The 12,607-nt window shown below is 32.3% G+C and overlaps 1 protein-coding gene across 3 annotated transcripts in view; it reads left to right on the forward strand.

Moving 5' to 3' along the window:
• The window catches only part of CysRS (cysteine--tRNA ligase, cytoplasmic), a 103,172-nt gene that overhangs the window by 6,312 nt on the left and 84,253 nt on the right, over positions 1-12,607 (forward strand). For all 3 annotated transcript variants that reach the window (XM_085821998.1, XM_085822000.1, XM_085821999.1), the window contains exons 2-6: positions 785-875; positions 1,055-1,143; positions 1,329-1,425; positions 7,984-8,082; positions 12,104-12,235. In XM_085821998.1, coding sequence (XP_085678124.1) covers positions 789-875; positions 1,055-1,143; positions 1,329-1,425; positions 7,984-8,082; positions 12,104-12,235 — 504 coding nt within the window. In that variant the 5' untranslated portion in view covers positions 785-788. The remainder of the gene's footprint in view (positions 1-784; positions 876-1,054; positions 1,144-1,328; positions 1,426-7,983; positions 8,083-12,103; positions 12,236-12,607) is intronic.

Below are 12,607 nucleotides of genomic sequence, written 5' to 3' on the forward strand. Positions count from 1 at the left end.
ATCTTCTTGCTGGTTGAGAATCCTTAGTTTTGATTGTCTTAAGTTTTGTCTTAAGCTTTTAGTTTTGTTTTTCAGCATATTAAATAAAAATAAAATTTCAAATATTCAGGAGCAATTTTACACAATAATTTTCTGCGTAAAAATTATTAACACTGTAAAATTTTTCATAGAGATTTTAAATAAATGCTTAAAATTAGATCAAATGCACCCAGCTAGCTGGAAGATGATAGAATCATTGGTAATAATGATAGCATCAACTTTTGATTAGTGGACAAAGCATAGTTATGTGACTATCTGAAACACTGTCCATGGACTTAAAGATTGTTGTTTTACTGTAGAACGAATAAATGATTCTTAAGGACAGAGAATGGGATAAAATAACAAGTGTAACTTTTTTTTTTAATTATCAAAAAACTGCTAATGGTAGAATTTTTCATCTTTGTGAAAATTTTATATCTTCTGCAGAAGATACACCTAGAAATTTCCACACCTGAAAACTGATATTATTAATGATTTTATAGTAAAAAGTACTATTTTATATGCTATACTAATTTATCTTTAAATAATTTTGCTTATATTTTGAAGGGATTGTTGAGCATTCGTAAGTTCGTAGATCATATCTGACAATTTGTCATTTGTGCCGATCTAATTTACAAATATTTCAATTATTAATATATATTACAATATAATTAATTAAATTAATTACTCTTTAAATCATAAAAAAATCTTAGTTTTTTATGATTTAATGAGACATTAATTTTAAATAAATTAATTTCTTTTTAAGAGTCATGACACGTTCTCAACCGTCTTGGCAGCCTCCTGAGGGATCTGATAAGACAAGACTGAAACTTTATAACAGTTTGACACGACAAAAGGTAAAACAGTTTTAAATTAAAATTTTCTTCCAGTACTTTTTCTATTAAGAATATTATCTTAAAATTTGTAACAGACATTAATAGTATGCGTATGAGATATTTTATAAATCATTCTGTTACACAATTTTATAATTTGGTAATAAAATTTACAATATTATTTTGTTTCTATATTTTGACAGGAAATATTTGTTCCGCAATTCGGGAATAAAGTGTTATGGTATAGTTGTGGACCAACTGTATATGATGCAGCTCATATGGGCCATGCAAGGTAATTTTCGTAACAATTAAAATTCTTTTTGGAAACGTGCATATAAAAATGAATATAAAAATGTACATATATTTTATCTGTCATTTATTCTAGATTGTTCATGGGCTATGTGAAATTTGAAGTAATGTGTTTTATGTTTTAATATTAAGTGTATGTGTGATTATAATTTCATTTTTTATTCATAGGTCTTACATTTCCTTTGACATTCTTCGGCGAGTATTGGCAGATTATTTTTCATATGATGTTTTTTATGTAATGAACATCACTGATATTGATGATAAGGTGCAGTACATAATTATCTTTTCTGACTTTTTATTCTGTACTTTTAAAAAAAGTGTTTTGAATTGTAATTTTGGGGAAATATTCTTTCTTGTATATATGCACTTGTAATTTTTTGTACAGGATATATAGAGAGGATTCAGTTAAAAGTGGACCACACATTAAAAAGAACATAATTTTGTGCATATTTTGTTTCTTTTAAAACTTATTGGTTATTCCTTTTCATATTTTCTTGGCAATAAATTTTTCATCCATAAAACTTCAAGAAAGAAATGACATTTTGGTAACCTTTATGAGATACCAAGCTCTAAAAAGACAAATTTAGCTTTTGGCTCTGTTTGCAGCAAATTTTGTGTGCTATACTTGCTTGTCTTTATTAACTAAATGCTTAGCTGCTAAAGTTAAAAAAAAGTCGCAAATGAAATTGATGTAGTGGAAGATCACAATAAAAAATGCAAATGGTTATCATTGTGTCCCTTTCATAGATAAAAATTTAGTGGTAACAGACATATAAGCTTTATAAAAATGTCCCTGTTGCCAAAAAGAAATTCTTGACATCACAAAAATTATGACACAGAAAATGTTGTATGGCGTAACTTACAAGTACCAATATTTTTTTCAAGATGAATTCAGAACTTTAGTGTGCGTTATTATCTGATAAACTCTAAAGGGTGAACAATGAATGTAATTACTGCCACATGCCGTTTAATAAGGAAATCTATAAGGTTGCCAAGAAAATTATTGAAGTATTTAAACAAATATGTTGAACTAGAGCAGTGGTCGCCAAACTTACAAAGCTTCTGAGCTACCGTACTGTTTTTAAATCCTGCTGTGAGCTACCAACCAAAAGAACTACCAACTTTAAAAAAAAAAAAGTTTCATTTGTTTATTGCCTATAAATTTATAAAATATGAAATCAATTTTAATTAAACTGTATGTAACAAAAAGAAACTGAAATTGAGTTGTGCATAAAGAAATTGAAGTGTAGTTAGTAATAAGTAACAAATTTAATAAAATATTTTTATCAGACTTATTAACTGTAATGAGAACAATGAAACTTTTTCTGCCATCACATTTTTAATGTTGGGAGAGTAGGTAGTGGCTGCCATTTGAATGCAGTTGTCCAAGTGTTCATCAGAGAGCCTGTTTTTGCATTATATTTAATAAATTTCATACTGGAAACTGAAATTTCATGTGGATATATAGAGCTGAACATTGCCTTCACTTTGAGACAAGCATGACCAAAATTGGGTATTTTTTTTTAGGAACAAGAGGCCAAATATTTACAGAGCTTGAAGAAAGCAATTTTACTGATAAATCATTTTGAAAATCAGTCAGTTCCAACTGCACTGCAGCATTATTGTCTTGAAAATCAAAATGCTCCATGACACAAGTAGAGAACATTTTAGCATCAATCCCTATTAAAAGCAATTTGACAAACTGTACAACAATTGAAATACTTTTGAAATCTTGGAAGCTTTTGTAAACTTCTCAAATCTGATATAATTTCAACATATTGCTTTCTGTTTAAAGGAGGCATTGAAGACCTTTTCTTTTAAAGGATTTACTTCAAATAAGCAATGTGTTTTCATTCACCTTGGATGATATTTTTATCCCACATTTCGAGCTTTTTGGAGAATGAAGCAACATCTGAAATCCGCCAATATCTCTATCCCTACCTGGAAGCTGTCAGTAAAGTATTAATTTTTCTGTGATGTCTGCAAGAAAAGCAAAACTCTGCAGCCAAGCCGCATCTTCTAGTTCACGAAAGGTTTTGCCTCGTACTTTCAAAAATTCTACTAAGGCCCGAGCAACTCTTGAAAATGTTGAAAAACTCTGCCTGCACTCAACCATTAAACTTTTGTATGAAGCACTAGATTACCATACTGGCAAGCTAGTTCATCAGTCAGAGCTTTGAACAAACATCTGTGAATTGCATGTAGCTTTGTGTGATATTTTTATGACAGTTTTCATTGCATCATACTTAAAAACTCTTGGTGAAAACAGTGACACCTGGTGTAGTACTTGGTGGCAAGACAGGAATTTCGGAAAGCTGTTGGCTTTACGACACAAGGTTATGATTCTCTCCGCCTACCATCCCAGGAGTGCCATCAGTTGCTAAGCCAACCAACTTATTTATAGGAATATTTTTCACAGATAAGATCTTTCACAGCTACAAATACGTCTTGCCCTTAGTGCGTTTTATTAATGGTATAATCTTTATTATGTCCTGTCTTATTTCGATATTATCAAAAAACATTCTTGCAAAAACAGCGAACTGAGCTGTATCAACTTCGTCAAGTTGCACGAGAAATAGCTGCAGCGATCAAAGTCACTATCTATCGAAATTGCCAATGTGAGCTACTGAAAATATTTCTGGGAGCTACTAGTAACTCATGATCAAGGGTTTGGTGATCACTGAACTAGAGGGATATTTCCAATATGTGCTTCCAGCAAGAAATTTGGCATTAATGTACACAGTTAGTATTTCTGTGATGAATCCATTTTTTAAATAGAACTTCTTGTATGTAAAACAATAAAATATTGTTGCGTGCGTACGGGTTCGTTATGAAATGAATGCACAAGTCCGATGAAAAATGAACAAAAAAAAATTTATTATTATCACAACAAAAATGCTTAAATTTTCTCAAATTATCATGCAGTATTACAATATCTCACAGTAGTTATCTTTTAACTACTCAAATGTCCAATAGAACGCAATTAAAAACAGCTAAAGAACGCTAATCCGCGAATTCGCTACAATCAACAAGAGCAGTTTTCTAAACAACAACAAACTAAGCAACTACTACAAACTGAGATGTTTTCCTCCTTTTATAAGATTTTAAAATCACGCGCTAGAATTTTCCAGTACTTTCTCGAAATCAAAAAGAGATATTTATTTATTTAACGCACGCGCTCTTGTATTTTTAATTTTTCCGGCTTAGCTTTCTTTTAATATTCGTCACGCGCTGCACTGCGCGAGAAATAAAACCATTTAATTTATAATTGAACTAACATTAGCTTTTTAAATACCAAATTCGTAACACTGTCCCCTTCCCAAGGACTGCATGTCCCGGGCAGTACAATCCCTGGACAGGAAGCTAAACTTACAACTGTGGCATAAATGCATTAATAAGCATTACATTACAATAATAAACAACATGAACAATAAATGCAATAAATAAAACAAATCAAATGCTATCAAATACTAAATACAAAACAAATACTAAATACAAATCAAATACTAAATGCAAATCAAATACTAAATACAAATCAAATCAAATACACATTTAAAAACAAAAAGGACCATGGTCTGATACTATTTACAATTATTTACATTATGTACTATGGCCATAGTAATAAGCTAACCTGTCGTAAGAGTTCGAAGACTCACGGATCCGAACCACGACGTCATTCGTGTTCAGCACTGTATATGGACCATCCGAAGGTGACTGTAATTTAGGACTGAGTCCTTTTCGTTGAATCGGGTTCCACAACCTCACCTTGTCTCCTTTGTTGGATCTATGTCCAGTAGCTCTCGTGTTGTATCTGGTCTTCACTTTCTCCGTCGTCAAGTTCACTCGCTTTCGTGCGAAACGGGGCATCACTTCAAAACGGGCCTGGACATCTTGGATGTGTTCCTCAGGCGATGAAGGCGCATCCGCACGGCGATCAAACAGGCGGTCACAAGGCAGACGAAGGTCTCAACCGAAGAGCTTCTGAGATGGAGAATAGCTGGTAGTCTTGCGTTTCTTTTCGACCCTAGCATGATTTCGGCGGCTTCCCGAGCTGGGTCTTTCGGACAAGGCGTCGGCATTTCCAAGTGAGGATCTCTTCTGAGGATGGATAGTCATGTCACCAGATGCTGAAAGCAGTTTGTTGTTTTTGAAGTCTAAGGAAAAATTGTATTTCCTTAAAAAGTCCAATCCGAGTATGCATGGATCTGTGATATCCGCCACATAAGCCGTGTGATGGTAGGCGGCACTTCCAAACGTGATGTTTACGTTTAACTTCCCAGTTATGTCGATCTTATCACCAGACGCAGTCTGAAGGGTAACACAGGATGGCGTCCAAATAAGTTTATCTTTAAACTGTTCAGCTAAGTCTTTCCTAATGATGGTAACATTAGCTCCTGTGTCAATGATCATATCGCAAGGAACTCCATCGATATTCCCATTAATGGACATTCCGTTACTGTTGCCACTCACTGTATAAATTTTAAGCGCTTTAAAACAAGGTTTTTCATTATCTGGCAACCTCCGTTCCTTGATATGGTCATTAATTTGTTTCCTGCGTCGTTGCTCAGAAATTGTCTCAATTTTCGTACCCTGGGGTGTTCTGCAATTCTTTCGTACGTGGCCTTCAGTTCCACAGTTCCAGCATTTTAAGTTTCTTGTCACTCCTTTTTCGTCCGAGAGCATTTAATTGTCTGTTCAACTCGTCTGTCTTATTTTCCGTGCTCTGGGGAGTTCTGCAGTTCCTTCGCACGTGGCCTCCAACACCGCAGTTCCAGCACTTTAGAACTGGTTTCTTTTCGCTTCTGTTCCGTCTCAAGCCACTGACTTGTCTGGTAAAATCATCTGTTTTATTTTCCGTACCTTGGAGTGTTCTGCAATTCCGTCGTATGTGACCTTCACTACCACATTTCCAACACCTTAGAGCCACTTTGTTCTCGCTCCTACTCCGTATCAAATCGTCGACTTGTCTGGTTAATTCATCTAAACGAGCCATCAGTTGATCCCCTGGCTCGTGGACTCGCACAGCTCTGACTGGGTAGCAATCTCGACGGGTGGCTTGCTGGGCTGCCTCGAATTTCATGGCGTACACTAAAGCGCTTTTCAAGTCTTTAACATCCGCCATTCGTAGAGCCTTCTGTATTTCGGGATCCCGGATGCCATCGATAAAGTACTGCAGGGACAGGATTTCCCTCGTTTCTCTCGGGCACTCTGAAAAGGCGTGATGTGACAGCCTTTCAACATCCGTGGCGAGCTCCTGAAGTGATTCGGTGGGCTTCTGTTGACGAGATTTTAATTGGAGCCTACTGTAGTCTTTTAAACACTTCTCCCCAAAGCGCAACTCCAAGGCGCCGGACAGAGCTTCGAAATCTAACCTTTTGTTTTCGGGAAGAGTCTGAAGGATATCCGCTGCGTCGGCTCTTAGAGAAGCGGCGAGATGACAGGCCTTAGCTTGGGAATCCCATCCATTCGCATCCGCCACGATAGAAAATTGTGTCTTATACACCTGCCAGGAGGTCTTCCCATCATACGTGGATAGCTTCAGAGGTGGACGAGCAGGCATTGGTAAGAATTTAAAATCATCACTCCTGCTCCCTGCCGACGTTACGAATTTCTTTAAAGTATCCATTTCTTTGGCAACTGCAGAAACTCTCTCATCAATTTGTTGTTCGATTTGGTGTTGGACGGCACAAACTCTTCCTTCAATTCGTTCCTCCACAGCAGAAACTCTCCCTTCTATATGTTCTTTTACAGAAAAAACTCTTTCTTCTATTTCTTCTTTCACCGAAGAAACTCTTTCTTCAATATGATCTTTTACGGAAGAAGCTTTTTCTTCAATATGTCCAACTTTATTTTCAACTGCGTCAATTCTGCCTTCCATAGCTTCAAATTTATTTTCTATTATGCAAGTAATTTCTCTTTTCATTTCTTCTTGACCAGCTTGAATGGCTTTCATTTCGTCCTTAACGGATTCCTGGCCCAATTTCATTTCTTCCTTAACGGATTCCTGGCCCAATTTCATTTCTTCCTTAACGGATTCCTGGCCCAATTTCATTTCCTCTTTAATTTCTTCTTTAAATGAGGCAAAGGCTGATATTAACTGCCTTAATTGCTCTTCCATCGCTCTTGTTATTGGCATTCAAATCCCACTTCTGACACCAAAAATTGTTGCGTGCGTACGGGTTCGTTATGAAATGAATGCACAAGTCCGATGAAAAATGAACAAAAAAAAAAAAATTATTATTATCACAACAAAAATGCTTAAATTTTCTCAAATTATCATGCAGTATTACAATATCTCACAGTAGTTATCTTTTAACTACTCAAATGTCCAATAGAACGCAATTAAAAACAGCTAAAGAACGCTAATCCGCGAATTCGCTACAATCAACAAGAGCAGTTTTCTAAACAACAACAAACTAAGCAACTACTACAAACTGAGATGTTTTCCTCCTTTTATAAGATTTTAAAATCACGCGCTAGAATTTTCCAGTACTTTCTCGAAATCAAAAAGAGATATTTATTTATTTAACGCACGCGCTCTTGTATTTTTAATTTTTCCGGCTTAGCTTTCTTTTAATATTTGTCACGCGCTGCACTGCGCGAGAAATAAAACCATTTAATTTATAATTGAACTAACATTAGCTTTTTAAATACCAAATTCGTAACAATATAATGTAATTTTCATAGTCATATGTAATGTGTGATTATATATGAAAATATTTAATGTATGAGTATAATTGTTTGTGTTGTAAAAATTAAAAATAATAATTGATTTTTTTTTGTTAAGTATAGTGGTGTTGTAAAATGCATCTTTACTTTTCAGATCATAAAAAGAGCTAGGCAGAACTATTTATTTGACCAGTATGCTAAAACAAGTAATGATGTAACTAAAGTTATTGCTGATGTGTATGAAGCAGTAAAAGTAAGCATAATTTGTATTTATCTCTTAAATCTATTTGGTTTTTAGTGAACAAATGAGGTAATTGCCGAATCTAATAATTTTTGTTTTTCATTCATTATACCTTTCATTGTACCATGCTTTTTGGAGAAGTTCATGTAAATAAAATTTTTCTGTGCTTCATAGCAGGTGTATTTATTTATGTAATTATTTAAGAGAGCCAAATTAAATGCCTCAGTATAAGAACTGTGTGTGCATTCATTATTCATTATAATAACATATTTTGCTTGAAAATTTTCATTCAAAATTAACTTGAAATGCAAATATTTGATTGAAAAGATTCAATCCTCTGAAGTGTTTTCAATGAAAATATGATAAAACCTAATTAGATAGTCTTTATGTACTTTCACTTAATTGAATAATTGAACCCATTTTCAAATCTGAAGTAATATTTGATAAAATTAAGATTTTCAAACTGTATGCTGGAGGCACATGCATTGAAATCATTCTGCTGTAAATAACTAAAAGCAAATTATGAGAAATGGAACCACTGAGAAAAGAAGCTTGTGACATAAAAATAGTTTCACAGTTTATTTTTAATTTCCCATGCCTAAAACACCTGAACAATTTAAAAAAAAAATTTTTTTTTATTGATGTTATACTTGAGATGCCAAATTGATAAAGCTACTAAATGGTAAAAATTATTTGGGAAATATAATTCTAAACAAGATGAATTAAGTTCTTGGTAATTTTTGTGGTTTCAGCCAAGTTTTAATTTTCTTAGAACGTTCTTCATTGAAAGCATTCTTTCTCATGGCAGGTAGCTTTTGTAGATTTTGCAATAATTATTTGTTATATTGGTATTTGAATTCATTTCAAAACAAATGTAGTATTAATGAAAAATATTTGAACTTTATTGCATAATTATTATGAAGTCATATATTGTATATTAAAGCCCATATTTTTAACTTTTATTAAAAGCATATAAGTTGCAAGTAGTTTTGCAAGTGAAAACAATGAAGTAATTCATTAATGTGTTGGTGAGAGAGAGTATTTGACGGCATATAAGACGCACCCTTATTTAGACGGCCACACACAAGAAAAAAAAGTTTCAATAGCGTGGTTTCTTTTAGTTCTCACGTTTCGTAAAAGCCAAATAAACAATTATTGAATGCAATTACCTTCACGTATAAGACTATGTCCTTCACGTATAAGACGCAGGTAACTTTTTTGATACCAAATTTAGGAAAAAAAGTGCGTCTTATATGCCATCAAATACGGTAATTAGAAAAATAAAAATGTAGACGTAATATTTTTATAGTATTAGCATTTTTAATTATTGTATCTAATTTACATTCTAATTATTTTAAACATGATATTTTTCTTTTATTAAAACACTGATCTGAGTTCTACATTAATAAATTACAAATAAAGTATTAGTTCTATTATATATACTTTAGTTGTATATTCAAGACTGTTTATGAATGATGATTTATTAACTGAATTAAATGTTAAAGACTAAACTCCATACACTTAAAACTACATTAACATTTTAAGTTCCATTATAGCTTTCTCTGATAATTTGCCTACGTTGTTAATGAGCCTATTTCATCATTATTCTCTCCTTTCATAGCTGCCTATGTTCTCCTACGATTTCATCTTTGGCTACCAGAATTATTTTATGTCTTAAAATAATTAGTTATATAGATTTATTGAAAATTCTTTGCTGCAGCAAGGCCTAATCATATTTTCCTTTTTTTCTTTAATTTAATAGCTATTTTTATAGATGAATTTTTTTATGGTTTTACTTTGTCCCAGTCGATTTTTAAATGTGTGTAGCCTTTCATATATTCAAATGAAGTTGTCTTGCTGTACTGCTGGAAGATTTTGCAGTATTCTTCCGTTATCCGGAATGGAATCAGAAATGTGTGTTTATGCATGTACACTGTGCAAAAAAAAGGGTACAGTTCTGTATCTCCCATTCTACTGGGCCGACTTACGAAATTCAAATTGCATTTTTTAATCTCTCGAAAGCGCGACTTAGGATGTGTTTTAGATTTATATATAGCATTGTTCTAATATAGGTATTTTGATACAAAATCAAACTTTTTCCGAAATGACATGCCAATTTTTTTTTTCCGTATTTCAATTCTACGATTCAAATTGTGCCTAAATATTAAATTTTTGTAAAATTTGGTGTGAAATTTATGGAGAAATTAAAAAAATTATTTTTGCACTTTTTACGCCAAGAATAATTCACTTGGTGAACTTTTTAATTTATAGCAACCTTTTCTCCTTTCCTTTATTTCATTGTAGATGAGCGGAAAATATGTCATCGTTCATTTTTTCAAATAATTTTAACAAAGTGCGCAAACCACATTTGTGTTATTAGCGCTTATAAGAAATATGCCAAATTTCAAAACACGCCAATATTCACTTATATCTTTGGAAATTTTGAATAAAAATCTCTAATTTTTGCAGTTGTGCTTATAAATACTTCTACTTTAAGATGATGACAAACATTTTATAGATTATAATTCAAAATGTTTTCCTAAAAATTTATAAAAATTAGTTTAAAATATAAATTTTAAAAATGAATCATAAAAAAATGGGAGAATATCATTTCTAATGAACCTAAATTTTGAAATGTGAAAGAAGGAATCAAGTAAGTTTAATAAAGAAAAGAGAGATTAATAAATATATGTCATATTCAAATTAACATTGATGAGCTAAAATTTTGAGAGCTAATTTTTAAAAAATTACTCATGCGATTTTTACAAAACATGGTAGCCTGAGGGACTTTTACCCCTCTCTCCCTTTACCAAACCACTTGAGAGGACTTTTGACTTGCCAGTATTTTAAGTGCCTGCATGCCACACAGACACTATATAAACATCCAAACCTTCTCCATTATTCGAAAATGGACCAATTAGTATGTCAGCCGCTTTGCTGAACATTTTACCCTGATCATCAGGGCAGCAGGAGGAATATACAACCTTCCTATCCCAGATGTGAAGATAAGAAAACAAATTCAGTATTTAGTACCAGCATTTGAAAAATGAATGGACAGAATTATGGAACACAACTATGACATACATAGATATTTATAACAATAATAAAATTAATGAAAACAACACAAGGTGTTTTTTTTTTTTTTTTTTTTTTTTAAATACACAAAGAATCATTAGCGTTTAGAAAAAGTCTGAGATAAAATTAAAATTATCAGCAAACTTACCCTAAAAATAGAAGGTTTGGAAGTTATGACTAATCTGTTTTGCTATACAGAATTTCCAGTTTCTGTGCCAAGAATTTGAACAGCCATTCTAAAACATTAAGCAATTACTATAGCTGTAATTATGAAGAACTAAAGGAAACAGAAAAAAAAAAAAAAAAGTTAAACAGCACATAATTTATATTCAACTGAAGTATCAGACAAACTGTCTTTGAAAGTTTTGATAAAATTGAGTATGTTAGTATAGTTTTTGAGCTAATGTGAGTTAATCTTTAATATTAATTTTGATATTTACTCTTACGTTACTCTTTTTACCAGTCAGTGATCCTTAAACTATTAATCTTTTATACTAGTATTATGACATATACTTCCTAAATTTTCTAACTGAGAGTTTTTTTTCTGATGTCTAAATATAGCTGTTAAGCAGTGTAGTGTCATACATTCATACATAGCTTATAATTTAGTATCAAATCAAATTAAATTGAAAATTCTGGAAACAGAAAATATGTTTGATGATTTAACTTCCCGTACATCACTGGGAAGTGTAAATAAGGTCATGAAATATGAAGTCCCTTCATGAATTATAACTTGTCTTCAATTATTGGCAAAATAGACTAGCTACAACAACATAGCATAGTTTTGTACATGTCTAATTAAGTGTCAACTGTTTCTTTTAGAAAGCTCTTCCATGAAGACAGTCATAACACAGGGCAACCAGCTCTGATGTTCAAACTTTGATGCATGTTATTTTTATTGCTCATGAAAATTTTTATTTAGGAAACTGTATATTATCTTTATCTTTTTCCTTTTCAGTGTTTTAAAGCATTACTTGCTTCAACAGATGATAATGACAAGAGAACAATGTTATTAAAAATGATAGAAAGCACAGAAAATGCTTTAAAAAATGCAGAAAATACTCAGCTGACTGAAAATGTGCATCAAGAGGTGAAGTAATTAATTGGAATATGGTTGTACTGCCCATATAGTATATGTATTTTATTTGTTCAAATATTCAGTTTTCTTTTATTCTTTAATTTGCAACATATTTATATTTTCCCCCTTTCATTTCACTGTTTAGGTATTATTTAATGTGTTGGTAATCTGTGATAAAGATACATTTGAAAAGAAGTATTTATTCATTCAGGAACCATTTGTGCTGATTGGATATAATTTGGCAGAAAATTAGAATGTCTTGCACATGTATAATTAGTCATTCTACCACATGTGTCATTAATTGGAAATAGGTGCCATTCTGTAAGCAACTGTATTATGCTAATTCAGAAGTCAAACAACAAAAATCAGCGTTATATTTACCAA

This window comes from Stegodyphus dumicola, chromosome 8 (genome assembly GCF_044657685.1).
Source record: "Stegodyphus dumicola isolate Sdum_Otavi_A_Nest chromosome 8, ASM4465768v1".
NCBI lineage: Eukaryota > Metazoa > Arthropoda > Arachnida > Araneae > Eresidae > Stegodyphus > Stegodyphus dumicola.